Source organism: Carlito syrichta, unplaced genomic scaffold (genome assembly GCF_000164805.1).
Source record: "Carlito syrichta isolate Samal-C Ts95f unplaced genomic scaffold, Tarsius_syrichta-2.0.1 Scaffold84596, whole genome shotgun sequence".
NCBI lineage: Eukaryota > Metazoa > Chordata > Mammalia > Primates > Tarsiidae > Carlito > Carlito syrichta.
In genome coordinates, this window is record NW_007028692.1 from 673 (window position 1) to 17,312 (window position 16,640).

The window sequence follows — 16,640 nt, forward strand, 5'->3', positions numbered from 1 at the left end:
AAGTGAGGAGGAAGCAGCAGCGACTCTAGGGCAGGCCCGGCTGTTTGTCTCCACGGGCACCTGCTTTGCTCCACCTTGTCTGCTCTGGCCTGGCTTCCCCACCCTGTACCCATATCACGTCCTCCTCCCGTCACCCAGACAACCTGAGGGCCTTTCCAGGCCAATAGGGACATACATCTGCCAGGAGAGGGTCCAAAGCTTCTGCCCCAGATCCCCTTCCCAGCACCAGGCTAAGTCCCCAGCCCTGTCCCAGAGTCATCCCCCCCACCAAGTCTGAGTCTCTTTCAGGCCTCTCCCCTACCTGGTTGCTGGGTCTCCTGGGCAGGGCCGGCCCGGGCGTGGTGTCACAGGGCACTTAGGTCAGAGTTATAATTAACCACGACTCGGTGGAGGGGGAGGTCCCTGCAGGGTGGGGGCAGAACAGGCAGCCCCTGGTCCCTCTGCTCACGCCTGCCCACGACCATAGGCAGAAGCCGGTGACAGGGCGGGCCTCTCTCAGCCGCAGTGCGGAGGTGAGAGAGAAGAGCCGGGGAGGAGGAAGGGAGTGAACGGCATGACTCAGGCCTGGCATGGTGCCAGGGACAGACGCGGACAGATGCACCCCTCTGCGCCCCAGGACCAGGGCTTCCCTTCTAGTCTGCACCCCTCCACTACTGCTCAGGTCAGCAGCCTCTGAGGATTCAGGAACCCAGCCCTCCTGTACCCCATCCCAGCCCCACCACAGACACAGACACGATTTTGTGGCAAAATATTTTATTGCTGCCACCTCCTTGGTGGTCTGCTGAGATTATGATGTCGAAGCTGGGTGCATCACAGCATCTTCTGGAACAGGGCAATGGCCTCATCCACCTTCCTGAGCTCTGCTTCTGTCTGCTGGAGCTGGGATGGAATGGAGGTGGGGGTGGGTGAGGACCCAGGCCCAAGAGAGGAGACCCCCAAATACCCAGGACAGTAAGGTTGGAAAGATGGGTAAGGACCACGGGAGGGGAGTAGTTGAGGGGGTGTGTGCTTGGCTGGCCCCACCCACCAGTCTCCCCACCAGCATCCCATCTCTTCCATCATCACCCAACATTGTGAGTCTTGCCTTTTTCCCAGAGTGGTCATTTCCAAGGACAAAAGGGGCCTCTGAGCCCCTGTGCCCAGTGCCCCCTACATGGGCAGCAGAGCACAGGCTCTCAGACAAGTCACTTAACTTTCATTAGGTGATAATCCCGCCCACCCTCTGAGGGCAATAGGGAGAACCAAGTGAGCTAAACCACGAGTACTCAAGGCTCTCGGGCTCTTGGCCTTCAAGACTGGGTTTCTCTGTCTGTGCAGTATACCCCACTGCTCTTCCCTAGAGGAATCCAGGAGGTGGGGGCCCACAGGAGGGCATAAGGAGATGAGCCTGGCCTTCCAGGATCAGCCCAGTGGGCTAGCTAGACCTGAGATCCCCAACTGCTGGCAGGGCCTGAGTCCAGCCCCAGGTTCAAGGGGTTTCCACATTCAGGACAGCTGAGTGGGATACAAGGAAGGCTGGGAGCCAGGATGCCTGGTTCCAGTTCAACCTCTGCCTCCAACCTGCTGGACCCAAATGCCCTGGGCTTTCCCTGTAACTGTCTGTCTTGGGGAACCAGCTGTACCCCAAGTGTAGATCAAGGGCATTACACGGTCCCTGCTCAAGGGGCCAGGTTCCGTGTTCCCCCACGGATTCCCTGAGGCTGGTGGCAGGATCCAGCATCCAGGTGGAGGTTTTGATGGAGGGAGCATATGGTGTGGGAAATGCCCACCCACGCCACACACCTTGGCTTCATCTGCCTCCTGGACTTCGAGGGGCACCTTGACAGAGTAGCCTGAGGCGGCGCGGCGCTCCCGCAGACGCTGGGCCTGCCGCTGAGCCTCAGCTCGCTTGACCTGCAGCTTGCCCAGCTCCCGGGCTGGGTCCACCAGCCCCTGCAGCTGCAGGTGGATGGAGCAGCGGTCAGAGGCCAGGGCCACAGCACAACCCTGTGGGGCGGGAGCCCCCAGAGCCAGGACAGCTACCACACCCGCACTGGCCAGCGCCTGCACGTAGCCCGACACAGCCGATGCCAGGGCGCCTGTGGCCTCGTCTGCCACTTCCAGGAAACCTGCCGGGGAGGGAGGAAGGTAAGGCCTGGCCCCACAGAGATAGGACACTAGGCAGCCACAGCCAGACACTGGGTCCCTAGAGTGGGCTGAGGGGACAGTGGGACAGGGTAGATGTGGGTGGACATGGGGGCCTGAGGCTCACAGTCGGGCCGGATACGGGTGAGGTTGTAGTCGGCACGCAGGGAGCGCACGGCTCGCGTAATGCTTAGTGCCAGCTCGAGGGCAGCTTCTGCCTCAGGGTCCTTCCAGGAGCACTGTGGGGCAGAGGAGGGGTGAGTGGGGCCTGGGGCCAGGCCAGAGTCCCCCATCCAGGCCATGCCCCATACCTCCGAAGACTCTGGGTAGGGGGTAACACAGAGACTAGGGGGAGCTTGCGGTGTCCTCCGGGGCAGCCTCTGGAACAGCTCCTCAGTCACGAAGGGCATGAAGGGTGACAGCAGCCGCAGGCCGATGTCCAGGCAGGTGTAGAGGGTCTGGCGGGCACACTCAGCCGCCACCTGGTCCACCCCATTCAGTATGGGTTTCAGGCACTCCTAGGGGGGCGGGAGGTACAGGGCTCAGGGCTACAGTCTAGCCTCAAGTTCTCGCTGTGCCTGTGAGGACTGGGAAGGGATGAGTGGCTCAGGTCTCAAAGCCAAACTTGGCAAAGCTCGGCCCAGGGCTCTGCCACCCACATCCCCCACCCCACTTGGCTCCTTCTCACCAAGTAGACGTCACAGAGCTCATAGAGCCAGAAGCTGTACTGGGCGGTGGTGATGGCTGGGAAATCGTAGGCCTGGAAACCTTGGTTGCTGAGACTCACAGCCTCAGTCAGCCGGCTGCGGATCCAGCGGTCCACCAGGCTCTCATGGCCTCCGGGCTTGGGGAGGGGCGTAAATCAGCCAGTGGGGCACCACATGCCAGGGGAGGGGGCAGGAACCAAAGGCAAATCTACACCAGGGATCTGATGGGGCCCAAAGCAACTGAGCATTGTGACTAGAATCCGGGGAAGAAGGGACAGACCCTAGCCACCCCAGGGGGGACCCTGATGCCCTGGACTTTCCCTGTAACTGTCTCTGTGTCTATCTGTCCCCCCAGATATATGGAGGACCCTGAGGGAAGGGGCATGGCCTATGTCGGTGCTGTCAGCCTCACTGCCCACCAGGCCCTTACCTTGGAGGTGGCTAAGGGCACAAAATCCTTCCCGAGGCCTCGGAGGGCAAACTTGGTGGCATTCCAGAGCTTGTTGCAGAAGTGGCGGTAACCCAATATCCGGTTCACATCCAGGTTGATGTCACGACCTGGGCAAGGGGTGAAGCATGCGTCCTCACCATTCTCCTGCCCAGTCCATGCCCGCCAGAGGCCCAGGGCAGAGGAGACACATGGCTTCACGGGAGGGACGCAGTTAGGAAAGAGGTTTTGGGGGTCATACCCTGGGAGGTGTAGGCGCATAGTCCAAACCGGAGAGCATCAGTGCCACACTCAGGAATCCCTGCCGGGAAGTCTGCCTTCTGCAGGGAGGAGGCAGAGGGAGGAAGGTCCTCAGTCAGCCCCGCCCCCTCCTGCTTCTGTTCCATCCTGGGTCTGACCTTCTGACCCTCTCCATACCTGCCCTTCTTTGGCCTTCTCCACCTCACTGGGGTCCAGGTTGCTGTTCAGTAGCTGGTCATGGAGGCCCTGAGGGTGGTGGCGGGAGCAGTCAGGTGCCTGTGGTCACAGCCCCACAGCCCTTCCTGGCTGGCCCAGCACCCAGCCTCACCTGCAGGGAGACTCCGTGGATGACGTCCAGGGGGTCAATGACATTGCCTAGGGACTTGCTCATCTTCCTGCCATGAGCATCTCGCACGATGGCATGGAGGTAGACCTGCAGGGCCAGTGGGGAGGCCCGTGAAGCTATCCCCTCCTTCCCTGGCCTTGGTGCCCCCCACTAGGGCCCTGCATCTGGTCTGCTCCCCTCTGAACCTCAGGCCCCACCAGCTCATTCAGCACCTTTATGTGAATCAAAGTACCCCCTCCTCTGGGAAGGCAAAGCCCTGGGTCAGGGCATGGGAATCATTGAGTGGAGCCCAGGCTGGACGTCAGCCCCCACCAACCCCAGGCTAGGCCTGCCCACAACTAGCCACAGGAGGGCAGGTGCAGAAGGTGGGGCCGTGGGAGGGTCTCAGATGTTTTCACACCTCTCTAAAGGGCAGCTTGCCGGTGAGCTTCAGGCCAAGCATGACCATCCGGGCCACCCAGAAGAAGAGGATGTCATGGCCGGTCTCCAGCAGCGTGCCAGGGTAGAACACACTCAGATCTTCTGACTGGGAACAAACCAGGGTGTGAAGCAGAGGGAGTCAAAGGCCCACCTTCAAGAACTCCACCCTGCCTTGCCCTAGCACCAAGAACAAACCTGACTGGGCCAGCCCAAGATGGAGAATGGGAAGAGGCCAGAGGAGAACCAGGTATCCAATACATCCTCATCTGAGGAAGGCCAAAGGTCAGAGGTCAGAAGGGTGGAGTGAGACTGGGGCCCCAGCTCTGCCTTCCCCAAGCCCCAAGGCCCCGCCTTGCCTTGCTGGAGACTGATCTTGTCAGAGGACACTCCAAACTCCTTGGACGCCTTTTCGCGGGCCTCCGCCTCGTTGCGTCCGCTCACCCAGTATTGCTCATCAGGATCCTGCCGTAGGTGGATTGAGTACCGGGGGGGGTGCTTCTGCTTTGCCGTAATGCCACCAAGAACCCAATAAACCCACATAACTCCCCCAGATGTTCCAGCATCCAGCTCTGGCCCCTGTGCTCACCTCCCCAGGGGGTACTGCTGGGTCATTAACAGTGACGAAGTAGGCGGGGATGCGATGACCCCACCACAGCTGCCTGGAAATGCACCAGTCCCTGCAAACACGATGTGGGAGGAAACCAGGGATGGCCTGGAGGTTCCCTGGCCTGTGCCCTTCTCAGCCCCCTGCCCAGCCACCCTCCCACGCCGAAGGGCCCTACGCACCGGATGTTGTCCATCCAGGCATGCCACGTCCGCTGATGAGCCTCAGGCAGGATGCGGAGGTCGCCCCGAGTCACAGCAGCACTGGCAGCCTGGGCCATCTCCCCACAGCGCACATACCATTGAGGTCGCAGCAGAGGCTCCACCACATCCTTGGACCGGCTGGGGGTACATGTGGGTGTGGAGGCCAGGCAGTGAGCACCCTGGGGAGCCCCCACCTCCCTATCCTCCCCAGTCCCCACACTCACTTGCAAAGTGGGACCACCATGGGGTTGTCCTCAATGCCACGGAACAGTCCCCGCTCTTTCAGTGCTGCCAGCACCGCCTTCCTGGCCTCAAATCTGGGCAGGCCCTGGGTAGTAATAAGGTCTCATCATGGTGATGCCCAGATATCCCTCCATCTCCCTAACCTGGGCACCCATGCCCCACCCAGCCTCACCAGGAAAGGTGGGGGAACATTGACAAGGGCCCCATGGGAGTCCATGATGCTTATGGCCTCTAGCCCGTGCCGCTGTCCAACCTCATAGTCGTTCTGGTCATGTGCGGGGGTGATCTTCACTGCACCTGATGTACATGGGGGTACCGGGGTCACAAGGGACTCTGTGGAGTTCCTTCTTACACTTGCCTCTGTTGCTGAAGGATGTGGCTCCCAGACCACCCCAGTCCCCACTTCCCTGACACAGTCCCTTGAGAACCAGCCCACACTCTACCTGTTTGGATAAAGCTTATTTTTTTCTTCTTTGGGAGAGAAGACAGACTGTGCCTTGTGGAATTGTCTCTTCCTCCATCCACAGGGCCAGCCCCTTGCCTACCTGTGCCAAACTCCATGTCCACAAATTCATCGAAGACAACAGGGAGGCTCCGGGACAGGAACGGGTGGATCACACTCTTCCCCTTCAGGTGCTGGGATGGCAGGGGATGTCACAAATGCAAAACGGGCTGGGCACAAGTCCCTCCCCCTAACAGTCCCCAGTGACCTCAATTCAGAACTGGGGAAGGAACTGGAAGATGAGTTTCTAACCAATTTCCTCTCCTTAGCCGGGGGCTCAGACCCTACCTTCCACCCCCGTAAGTGTGGGAGCCCCCTTTCAGCCAGCATATTCTCCCAGCTGCTGGCAGCCCCCCACCTGGTATCTGGTATCTTTAGGGTGCACAGCTACAGCCATGTCTCCCAGCATCGTCTCGATCCGAGTTGTTGCTACCACCACCTCCTCGTCGCTGTCTGGGGTGACATAAGGACTTGCGGTCTCAGCCCTGGCCTTTGGCAGCCCCTCCCAGCTCAGAATCTGATGCCCCAGTTCTGACCTGAGCCTTGGACCTTGTAGGCAAAGGACACGAGGACCCCAAACTCCACCTTCTCCTTGTAGCCAGGTACAGAGAGCAGGGTGCGACCTGTCAGCTCCTTCTTATCTACCTGTAAAATGGGTATATTCAGAGAAGTGGCCAGATGCCAGAACCAGGGTAGACTGGAGACGGAGACAGGCCAGGTTGGGGGGGAGCACCTCAATGTCAGAGATGGCGGAATTCAGGGTACAGGACCAGTTGACAAGGCGGGTACTACGGTAGATGACGCCTTCCTCGTGAAGCCGGACAAAAGCCTCTGTCACAGCTGCTGAGAGTTTCTGGGGCAGAGGAGGGAGAAGTCAGTGAGATGGCTTTGGTACCTGAAGGCACAAAGGCAACAGGGTCCAATGAGGTCTGTCCTGTCCGGAGTCTTTTCGGCCAGCACACAGACCCCTCTGAGGGGAGAAGTACTTTTTTTTTTTGAGTTGGAGTCTCACTCTTTCACCCAGACTGGAGTGCAGTGGCCGCTCCCGGCCACCGCAGCCTCGACCTGCTGGGTTCCGGCGATCCTTCCGCCTCAGCCTTCCGAGTAGCCGGAATTACAGGCATGCGCTACCATGCCCGGCTGATTTTTTGATTTATTGTAGAGATGAGGTCTCGCTGCCTAGGCGGGTCTCAAACCCGCGGACTCAGGCAATCCACTCACCTCAGCCTCCCAATGGCACGGGATTACAGGCTGAGCCACCGAGCCCGGCTTGGGAGAAGTACTTTTAAGGGCAAGAGAACTATGGGAACACAAGGGCAGCCAGCAAGTCTTGTGATACTGGAGGTGGCAGGGAAGCCACTCAGCTGGGGACAGGTGCTGATGCAGAGAATCCTGGGAGTCAGGCTGCATGGGAGAGGGGGCCTGACCACATGCTGCCTGGAGGAATCTGAAGCTCCCAGACCAGGGATAGGGAACACGAAGGGCCATCATGTAGAAAGCGTCATGGAAGGGAGTAGGAAGTGGCATTAGCAGCTGAATCCTCAGTGGTGTCCCACAAGTGGGCTCACCTTCTAGGGGAAGGCCATAGAACATGTGCTCTCTTCTGTGGGTGCCCCACCCTGAGGAACCTCCCACTCCTGCCCCAGTCCCGTGACTCTTCCTACGAACAGGGTCCATGGTAAAACAGGCTCGATCCCAGTCCAAGGAGCTGCCGAGCTTCTTCAACTGGTGGTAAATCCGGTCACCTTTCCTGAAAGTGGACAGGCAAGCTGGAATTAGCACTCAGGCCTGGGCTGGTGGGAGCCATCAGTGGCTGATGAAGCAGTGTAGGGATCATTCATCCCTCTGAAACTGACATGGGCCCTGGAGCCCACTGACTCTCTACCTCTGTGAGAGGGTCTGACCCTGTGGCCAAGGGTTGCAGGTGACAGAAGTCTTTTCTGGATGGGGACAGGGAGCCAGAGCTGCATACTCACTCTTCCTTCCACTTCCAGACCTCTTGTAGAAAGGCCTCGCGGCCCAGCTGGTGCCGGCTCAGACCCTGCTCACGCCATAGTTTCTTCTCTACCACCACCTGGGTGGCAATACCTGCGTGGTCACAGCCAGGATTCCATAGGGTGGTTTCCCCACGCATGCGGTGCCTGTGGTGGAACATGGAAGACCAGAGTGAGTTGGGCTGGTGAAGCCTGGCTCCAAAGGAAGCAGAAATTTCAGGCAGGGAGTCAATGGACTCTCAGGAAAAAAGGGGTTAGAGCTGGAACCCTCCTGATTTCAAATCCAGTCAAAGCCAGACACAGTGACATGTACCTTTAGTCCTAGCTAGTCAGGGGGCTGAGGAGGTGGTATCCCCTGAACCCAGGAGTTCAAGACCAGCCTGGGCAACATAGTGAGACACCCCCCCAATCTCAAAAAGAAAAAGAAAAATATAAAACTAGTCAGGGAGAGATTGCAAGAAGAGTCAAAGCAATCTGGAAAAAGAACAAAGAAAAGGCTCTTGCTGAACGGGATAACAAAACATGAGACAGTTATGGCTGTTAAATTACTACATAGGAACAAAGTAACAGATTAGGGGAACAACAGTGGAAATAGATCCAAGGATATTTAATATTTGTGAAAAGTGGCATTTCATACCGGTAGGGTAAGGATAAACTATTCAATGCGTCTGTCTGGGGCAACTAACTAGTTATTTGGAAAACATCTTACTTTCCAATATTCACAAAAAGAAATTCTAGACAGATTAAGAACTCAAAATAAGAAAACAAAACTATGAGAAAAGTATTAGAAAATGATATTTTCCAAAAGCAAAAAAGAAAATAACATAAATAAACATTTATGACTATGAAGTAGGAGACGGCTTCTATAACAAGGCACACTGGCAAACTAACTAGATCCAAAAGTTAAAAACCTGGGAACAACAAAACCTCTAAGTGCTAGACCATTTTGGAGAAAATGATTGGAAGCCAGTTATGTTTTAGGAGACTAATGAGGAGATGAATTGAGAGATACAGAGAGTAATATACCGGATATACCGGCCGGGCTCAGTGGCTGAGCCTGTAATTCCAGCACTTTGGGAAGCCGCGACGAGTGGATTGCCTGAGTCTGTGGGTTCGAGACCAGCCCAGGCAATTTGGCGAAACCTTGTCTCTACAATAAATTAAAACAAAAAATTAGCCAGGCATGGTAGCACATGCCTGTAGTTCCGGCTATGTGGAAGACTGAAGTGGATGGATTGCCAGAGCTACGAGGTCGGCACTAGGGTGACCATGAGTGTGCCACTGCACTCCAGCCTGGGCGATAGAGTGAGACTCCAACTCAAAAAAAAAAGAGAAAGTAATATCCTGATCTTATTAAATTGCTAGGCACGTTAAAGTAGGTGAAAGGAAGTTACTATAGAAACACAGTAATGTATTTATACATTCTTTTCAATGACTCATTACACTGTGTTATAGTCATTACTTTATAAATCTGTTTACTTTACCATGTTCAGACCTTACTGAGGACAGGGATTATAACAATTCCACTCTCTTGCATATTATAAATACTGAGGAAATGGTGTTTATATGTCACAGAGGATATGAACATAGCTTATGAACTACAAAATGCTGTTAGGTATTATTATAAAGAAGTGAGGCACGGCCAGGTGTGGCACCTCACTTTGAGAGGCCAAAGCAGGATCATTTGAGGCCAGGAGTTCAAAACCAGCCTGACAACATATTTACTTTAAAAAAAAAATGAGGTATAAGAAATGAAAATAGAAGTACTGTTTCAAGCAGGGCTCGGTGGCTCAGCCTGTAATCCCACGCCTTTGGGAGGCTGAGGTGAGTGGACTGCCTGAGCCCACGGGTTCGAGACCTGCCTGGGCGGCGAGACCTCATCTCTACAATAAAAATTTAAAAAAAATCAGCCAGGTGTGGTAGCGCATGCCTGTAATTCCGGCTACTTGGAAGGCTGAGGTGGAAGGCTCGCCGGAGCCCAGCAGGTCGAGGCTGCGGTGGCCGGGAGCGGCCACTGCACTCCAGTCTGGGTGACAGAGTGAGACTCCAACTCAAAAAAAAAGAAGTACTGTTTCAGTAAAAGTACCTTTTGGGGCTCATATAAACTTGACAAAAATAATTTAATAAAATGTCATGAGCTGGACGAGGTGGTTCATGCCTGTAATCCTTGCACTTTGGGAAACTGAGGTGGGAAGAAAGATTGCTGGATGCCAAGAGTTGGAGACCAGCTTGGGCAACATGGTAAGACCTGTTTTCTATTAAAAAAAAAAAAAAGACACGGATAATCATTGAAAAGCACTCTTCTCCACTTGAGGAAGAAAGAAAAAAATATGTACAACACACAAAAGTGAGTTACATAATCACAGAAGTGAAATGTACAACTCACATTTTTTTATTTAAGTCTTACTCTGTCCCCAAGGCTGGGGCGCAGTGGCATGCTCACAGTCACTGCAGCCTTGATCTGCTGGATTCAGGTGATCCTTTTGCTTCAGCCTTCCAAGAGGCTGGAACTACAGGCGTGCACCATGATGCCCAGTTAATTTTTGGTTTATTATAGAGACGACGTCTCACCATGTTGACCAGGTTGGTCTCAAATCCAAAGGTTCAAACAATCCTCTTGTCACCATCTCCCAAAGTGCTAGGATTATAGGCGTGAGCCACTATGCTCAACAACTTTAATTTTTACAGTGTCTTATTGATAAAGATGTTTAAGACATTTTGCATGAAATTTTTTTATTCTAAAAATGTTGATGTAAATCCATTCAAGGTAATAAGAGTTTCTAACATATTACTGAAACTGTGTTCACTGGAGAAAAAAATGTCACTACCTTAAGATTTTATTTATTTATTTTTTTAAGTTGGAGTCTCACTCTGTCACCCAGACTGGAGTGCAGTGGCACACTCCTGGTCACTGCAGCCTCTACCTGCCAGGCTCTGGAGATCCTTCTGCCTCAGTCTTCCAAGTAGCCAGAACTACAGATGCGCACTGCCATGCCTGGCTAATTTTTTTTTTTATTTATTGTAGAGACAAGATCTCGCCAAGTCGTCCGGGTTGGTCTTGAACTTGCGGGCTCAGGCAATTCACTCACCTAGGCCTCCCAAAGTGTGGAATTACAGACTGAGCCACCGAGCCCAGCCTATTTATTTATTTTTAAGTAGAGATACATTCCTGCTCTTTTGCCCAGGCTGGAGTACAGTGGTGCAATTATAACTCATGGCAGTCTTGAACTTCTGGGTTCAAGTGAACTCCTGGGGTCAAGTGGAACTCAGTTTTATAGCTGGGACTATTAGAATGCACCAGCACTCCTGAATAATTTTTTGGTTTTTAATTTTTGTAGAGATGAGATCTGTTTCTTCCTCAGGCTGATCTTGAACTTCTGGCCCCAAGTCATCCTCCCAAAGTGTTGGGATTACAGGCATGAACCACTGTATCTGGCCTACTTTAAGAGTTTTATATGAGCCGGGCTCGGTGGCTCAGCCTGTAATCCCACGCCTTTGGGAGGCTGAGGTGAGTGGATTGCCTGAGCCTGCGGGTTCGAGACCCGCCTGGGCAGGTGAGACCTCATCTCTACAATAAAATAAAAAAATAAAATTAGCCGGGCGTGGTAGCGCACGCCTGTAATTCCGGCTACTCGGAAGGCTGAGGTGGAAGGATCGCCGGAGCCCAGCAGGTCGAGGCTGCGGTGGCCAGGAGCGGCCACTGGACTCCAGTCTGGGCGACAGAGTGAGACTCGAACTCAAAAAAAAAAAAAAAGAGTTTTATATGAAGTATTAACTTTGTCCTCATGTAATTAATTTGTCCATTATATGTTACATGCATTTATCATAACTCTGTTTTTTCAGCTCTCAGTTATTAGCAAAATGCTAAATTAGACATTGAATCCTTAATGCCAGGATCCGAGCTGGCATACAGTTGTGTCCAATAAATACATTTTAACAAAATTTAGTAGGTAAGACACTAGAAAAATTCTCAAGTTGTAAATATAATAAACCCTGGTATGCAAACATGGTAAGTTATTTTAAAAAGCATGTTAAAAACATGCTATTTAAGGAAATATGTCACCTAAAATATTACTATATAGTTGTTACTAATCAAAATATTGCCAGGCATGGTGGCTCAGACCTGCAATCTTAGTACTTTGGGAGGCAGAGGAAAGAGGATTGCCTGAGCCCACAGGTTCGAGATCAGCCTGGGTAACATGATGAGACTAGTCTATACGATAAATCAAAAACTTAGCCGGGGTCAGGCTTGGTGGCTCAGCCTGTAATCCCAGCACTTTGGGAGGCTGAGGCAAGTGGATTGTCTGAGCCCATGGATTCGAGACCAGCTTGGCAAACTTGACGTCTGAGACCTATTCTCTACAAAAAATAAAGAATTAGCAGGGCGTGGTAGTGTGCACCTATAGTTCTGGCTACTTGGAAGTCTCAAACGGAAAGATTGCCTGAGCCCAGCAGGTCAAGGCTGTGGTGGCTGTGAGTGTGTCACAGCACTCCAGTCTGAGCGACAGAGTAAGACTCAAACTCAAAAGTAAAATAAAATAAAATATTAATAGTGGGGGCCGGGCATGGTAGCTCACGCCTGTAATTCCAGCAATTTGGGAGGCAGAGGCATGAGGATTACTTAAGTTCAAGAGTTTGAGACTAAGCCTAGGAAACATAGACCTCGTCTCTACAAGGAAAAAAAAAATAGCTGGGTGTGGTGGCATGTGCCTGTAATCCTAGCTGCTTGGGAAGCTGACACAGAAAGATTGCCTGAGCCCAGGAGGTTGAGATTGCAATGAGCTGTGATTATGCTACTGCACTCTAGCCTGGGCAAGAGTAAGAGTCTGACTCAGAAAAAAAAAAATTAACAGTGGGAAAAAAAGCAACAGAGAACAGGAGAAATGTTTAGAATAATAGAAGAATTACAATACAATAACAATACAACAAAAACATTCATAATATATGTGACAAGTAAAAAATTAGTAACCAAAATAGGTAAAGAATTTTCCAACAAACCAACTAAAAAAGAAAAACAACAAAAAATCAGAAAAATGGGTAAGAGATAAGTACAGACAACTCACATAAGGAGAAACCTGACTGGCCAAGAAACATATGAAAAGAGGCCCAGCCTCAATAGGAATGAGAAAAACATATGTAAAATAGTGGCATTACGTTTTTTTTTTTGCCCATTAGATTGACAAAATGAACTAGGCAACCCTGATGCCAGGGGTTGTCAAGGATGGGAAAATGAATACACTCACATGCAACTCATGGAGGTATAAATCAGTGAAGCTGTTCTGAAGGGCAACTTGGCAGCTTCCATGTGTACTTAATATAGGTGTGTCCCGGCTGACCTAGCAGTTTCACTTCCACATATACTTGAGCAAGCATGTACAGGGATTGCATTCCAGCAATGTTTTCTTTTTTTTTTTTGAGTTGGAGTCTCACTCAGTCACCCAGACTGGAGAGCAGTGGCCGTTCCCGGCCACCACAACCTCGACCCACTGGGCTCCGGCGATCCTTCCGCCTCAGCCTTCCAAGTAGCTGGAACTACAGGCGTGCGCTACCACACCCGGCTAATTTTTTATTTTATTGTAGAGATGAGGTCTCGCCAAGTTGCCCAGGCAGGTCTTGAACCCATGGGCTCAGGCAATTCACTCACCCCAGCCTCCCAAAGTGCGGGTTTACAGGTTGAGCCACCGAGCATGGCCTCCAGCAATGTTTTCAACAGAAACATTTAGGAACCATTAATAAAGAAGTGACTAGCCGGGCTTGGTGGCTCAGCCTGTAATCCCGCGCCTTTGGGAGGCTGAGGTGAGTGAATTGCCTGAGCCCGCGGGTTCGAGACCCGCCTGGGCAGCGAGACCTCATCTCTACAATAAATCAAAAAATCAGCCAGGCGTGGTAGCGCATGCCTGTAATTCCGGCTACTTGGAAGGCTGAGGCAGAATGATCGCTGGAGCCCAGCAGGTTGAGGCTTGGTGGCCAGGAGTGGCCACTGCACTCCAGTCTGGGCGAAAGAGTGAGACTCCAACTCAAAAAAATAAAAAAATAAAAAATAAATAAAGAAGTGACTAAACCAGGTGCAGTGGCTCAAGTCTGTCATCCCAGCACTTCAGGAGACTGAGGTGAGAGGATTGGCTGAGCTCAGGGATTCAAGACCAGCCTGGGCAACTTGGCAAGACCTTGTCTCTACAATAAATAATAAAAAAAAAAATAAGCTGGGTGTAGTGGCGCACACCTGTAGTTCCAGCTACTTGGAAGACAGAGGCGGAAGGATCACCTGAGCCCAACAGGTCAAGGCTGCGGTGGCCGTGAGCGTGCTACTGCCCTCCAGCCTGGGCGACAGAGTGAGACTCCAACTCAAAAAAAAGAAGTGACTCCACTAAGGTACATCCACACTATAGACTACAGAGCAATGAAAAAGAAAGTCAGTCTGTGTGTAAGGACAAGGAAAGTTCTCCAAACTGTTAAGAAAGTTGCAGAGCTGGGCTCAGTGGCTCAGCCTGTAATCCCAGCACTTTGGGAGGCTGAAATGAGTGAATTGTCTGAGCCCGCAGGTTCGAGACTCGCCTGGGCAACTTGGTGTAGACCTCATCTCTACAATAAATCAAAATGAGCCAGGTGCGCCTGTAGTTCCAGCTACTTGGAAGGCTGAGGCAGAAGGATTGCCGGAGCCCAGCAGGCTGAGGCTGTGGTGGCTGGGAGCGGCCACTGCACTCCAGTCTGGGTGACAGAATGAGACTCCAACTCAAAAAAAGAAAAAAAGAAAGTTGCAGAGGCTGGGCGCGGTGGCTCAAGCCTGTAACCCCAGCACTTTGGAAGGCTGAGGTGAGGGGACTGCCTGAGTCCATGGGTTCGAAAAAGCCTGGGCAACTTGGCGAAACATCATCTCTACAATAAATAAAAAAATTAGCTGGGAGTGGTAGCACGTGCCTTTATTTCCAGCTACTTGGAAGGTTGAGGTGGAAGGATTGCCTGAGCCCAGTAGGTCGACGCTGGGGTGGCCATGAGTGTGCCACCGCACTCCAGCCTGAGTGACGGAGTAAGACTCCAACTAAAAAAAAAAAAAAATGTTGCAGAATAACAGGTTTGGTGTGAACGCTTTATGCTAAAAAAGAAAAACTCAAGCCGGGCTCGGTGGCTCAGCCTATAATCCCGCACCTTTGGGAGGCTGAGGTGAGTGGATTGCCTGAGCCCGCGGGTTCGAGACCCGCCTGGGCAGCAAGACCTCATCTCTAAAATAAATCAAAAAATCAGCCAGGCATGGTAGCGTGCGCCTGTAATTCTGGCTACTCAGAAGGATCGCTGAAGCCCAGCAGGTTGAGGCTGTGGTGGCTGGGAGCGGCCAGTCTGGGCAACCGAATGAGACTCCAACTCAAAAAAAAAAAAAAAAGAAAAACTCACCCAGAAGGAAAACTATATGAGTACATGTATATGTAAGTAAACAGATAGAAAAGACCCGGAAAGATATATATCAAAGTGATAACATTGGAAGAAGTAGATCTTGAAGAGATGTGGTCAAGGAGACTTGAAACTTTTAAGTTCCTTACAACAAGAATACATTCACATACTTCTAGTTAAATTTGAAGTAGTGTTATTTTTAGTAGAAAGAGAAGTAAGAGAGTCTGTAAGTGGAGATGTAGGATGGGATTACCTGACGAGGAAAAGATGCTACAAGAGCAGACAGAAACGACCTAAAGAGAAGTGAGCACCACTGGGGGGCAGAGCTGAGGCCAATCCAGAAGGAGAAAGGCTGGAGGGCCCAGGTAGGAAGGAGAAAGGAGCCAGAGAGGGCAGAGAGAGTGAGTGGGAGGTGAAGACAGGAGCTCACCATCGAGTCAGGGAGTCCTGGATGGCGTTGGTGAGTGCGTGGCCCAGGTGCAGGGAGCCTGTCACGTTGGGGGGTGGGATGCACATCATGAAGACACCTCGGGGATTTGGTGCTGACATATTAGGACGCTGATGGTGGAGAAGGATGGGACATACTAAGGCCTTATGTCACCTCCCTCAACCCCCTCCCAGGCAATGTGTCCTTCAGCCCTGCCCTTCCCCACTCTACCCCTGTGGGCAGGGGTGGCAGTGCCCACTCACCCCATACTCTGGCTTGAAGAAGCCCTGCTGCTCCCACCAAGGATACCAGGCAGCCTCCACATACTGAGGGCTGTAGGAGTCGGGCATGGTACCACTGACATCTGGGGAAGAGGTGGAGAGGGCTCAGTGCCAAGACTGGAAGCAACTGAGAAGGGGGTGGCCAGCAGAGAAGAACCGGGGTCTCTGTCGTTCATGTCACAGGACAGGCACTAGGGGGCCGGAGAAGGGTGGTCTACAAATCCTCACCAAGCAAAGTGGTGGGAGCAAGAACAGGGCACAAGGGGTAAAAGCTTGGAAGGAGCACCCTCCCAATACCTTTCTTTTCTCCAGGTGGGGTTGGGAAGTCATAGGTAATGACCCCAGGATCCCGTTTTTCCCTCTTCTCTGGTTTTGGTTTCTTCTGCTTGGGAGGGAAAAGATACAGGCTCAGATATAAGCCACCCCACCAGGGCTCCAACCTGTCTTCCAGTTCCATTCTGGCCTCTCACCTCCCCCGGAGGTGGTTGCTGCTGTTGAATCTTCTGCTTCTGTTGGAATTTCTCTAGCTTCTCCCGTTTCTTTGCCTCTTTCTTGAGTTGAGCAGCTGTCTTTGGGGGTGCAGGGACCTCAGGGCCTAGACAGAGGCACAGAAATTCAGACTCAGCCAGTTGGTCACCCTCTGTGAACAGTATTACTAGATTTTGGATGGACTATTTTAGCTGGCCAACCAAAGGCTGACCCATGCTGACCTCCT

General features: G+C 52.4%; 1 protein-coding gene across 2 annotated transcripts in view; it reads right to left on the reverse strand.

Annotated features, from left to right (window-relative positions):
- Positions 1 to 736: 736 nt before the first annotated feature.
- Positions 737 to 16,640, reverse strand: part of VARS (valyl-tRNA synthetase) — an 18,281-nt gene continuing 2,377 nt past the window's right edge. Inside the window, exons 5-30 of one of the 2 annotated variants that reach the window (XM_008056290.1) lie at positions 16,396 to 16,520; positions 16,223 to 16,307; positions 15,908 to 16,008; positions 15,648 to 15,775; positions 7,814 to 7,978; positions 7,506 to 7,587; positions 6,571 to 6,690; positions 6,374 to 6,482; positions 6,196 to 6,290; positions 5,881 to 5,971; positions 5,508 to 5,632; positions 5,317 to 5,420; positions 5,072 to 5,230; positions 4,872 to 4,962; positions 4,642 to 4,747; positions 4,481 to 4,551; positions 4,266 to 4,391; positions 3,848 to 3,952; positions 3,697 to 3,765; positions 3,521 to 3,599; positions 3,262 to 3,389; positions 2,813 to 2,968; positions 2,436 to 2,642; positions 2,252 to 2,363; positions 1,783 to 2,108; positions 737 to 879 (exon numbers count right to left, since the gene is read on the reverse strand). In XM_008056290.1, coding sequence (XP_008054481.1) covers positions 811 to 879; positions 1,783 to 2,108; positions 2,252 to 2,363; positions 2,436 to 2,642; positions 2,813 to 2,968; positions 3,262 to 3,389; positions 3,521 to 3,599; positions 3,697 to 3,765; positions 3,848 to 3,952; positions 4,266 to 4,391; positions 4,481 to 4,551; positions 4,642 to 4,747; positions 4,872 to 4,962; positions 5,072 to 5,230; positions 5,317 to 5,420; positions 5,508 to 5,632; positions 5,881 to 5,971; positions 6,196 to 6,290; positions 6,374 to 6,482; positions 6,571 to 6,690; positions 7,506 to 7,587; positions 7,814 to 7,978; positions 15,648 to 15,775; positions 15,908 to 16,008; positions 16,223 to 16,307; positions 16,396 to 16,520 — 3,134 coding nt within the window. In that variant the 3' untranslated portion in view covers positions 737 to 810. Of the gene's footprint in view, positions 880 to 1,782; positions 2,109 to 2,251; positions 2,364 to 2,435; positions 2,643 to 2,812; positions 2,969 to 3,261; positions 3,390 to 3,520; positions 3,600 to 3,696; positions 3,766 to 3,847; positions 3,953 to 4,265; positions 4,392 to 4,480; positions 4,552 to 4,641; positions 4,748 to 4,871; positions 4,963 to 5,071; positions 5,231 to 5,316; positions 5,421 to 5,507; positions 5,633 to 5,880; positions 5,972 to 6,195; positions 6,291 to 6,373; positions 6,483 to 6,570; positions 6,691 to 7,505; positions 7,588 to 7,813; positions 7,979 to 15,647; positions 15,776 to 15,907; positions 16,009 to 16,222; positions 16,311 to 16,395; positions 16,521 to 16,640 lie in introns of both variants that reach the window. The other variant, XM_021711440.1, reaches the window with a different exon arrangement.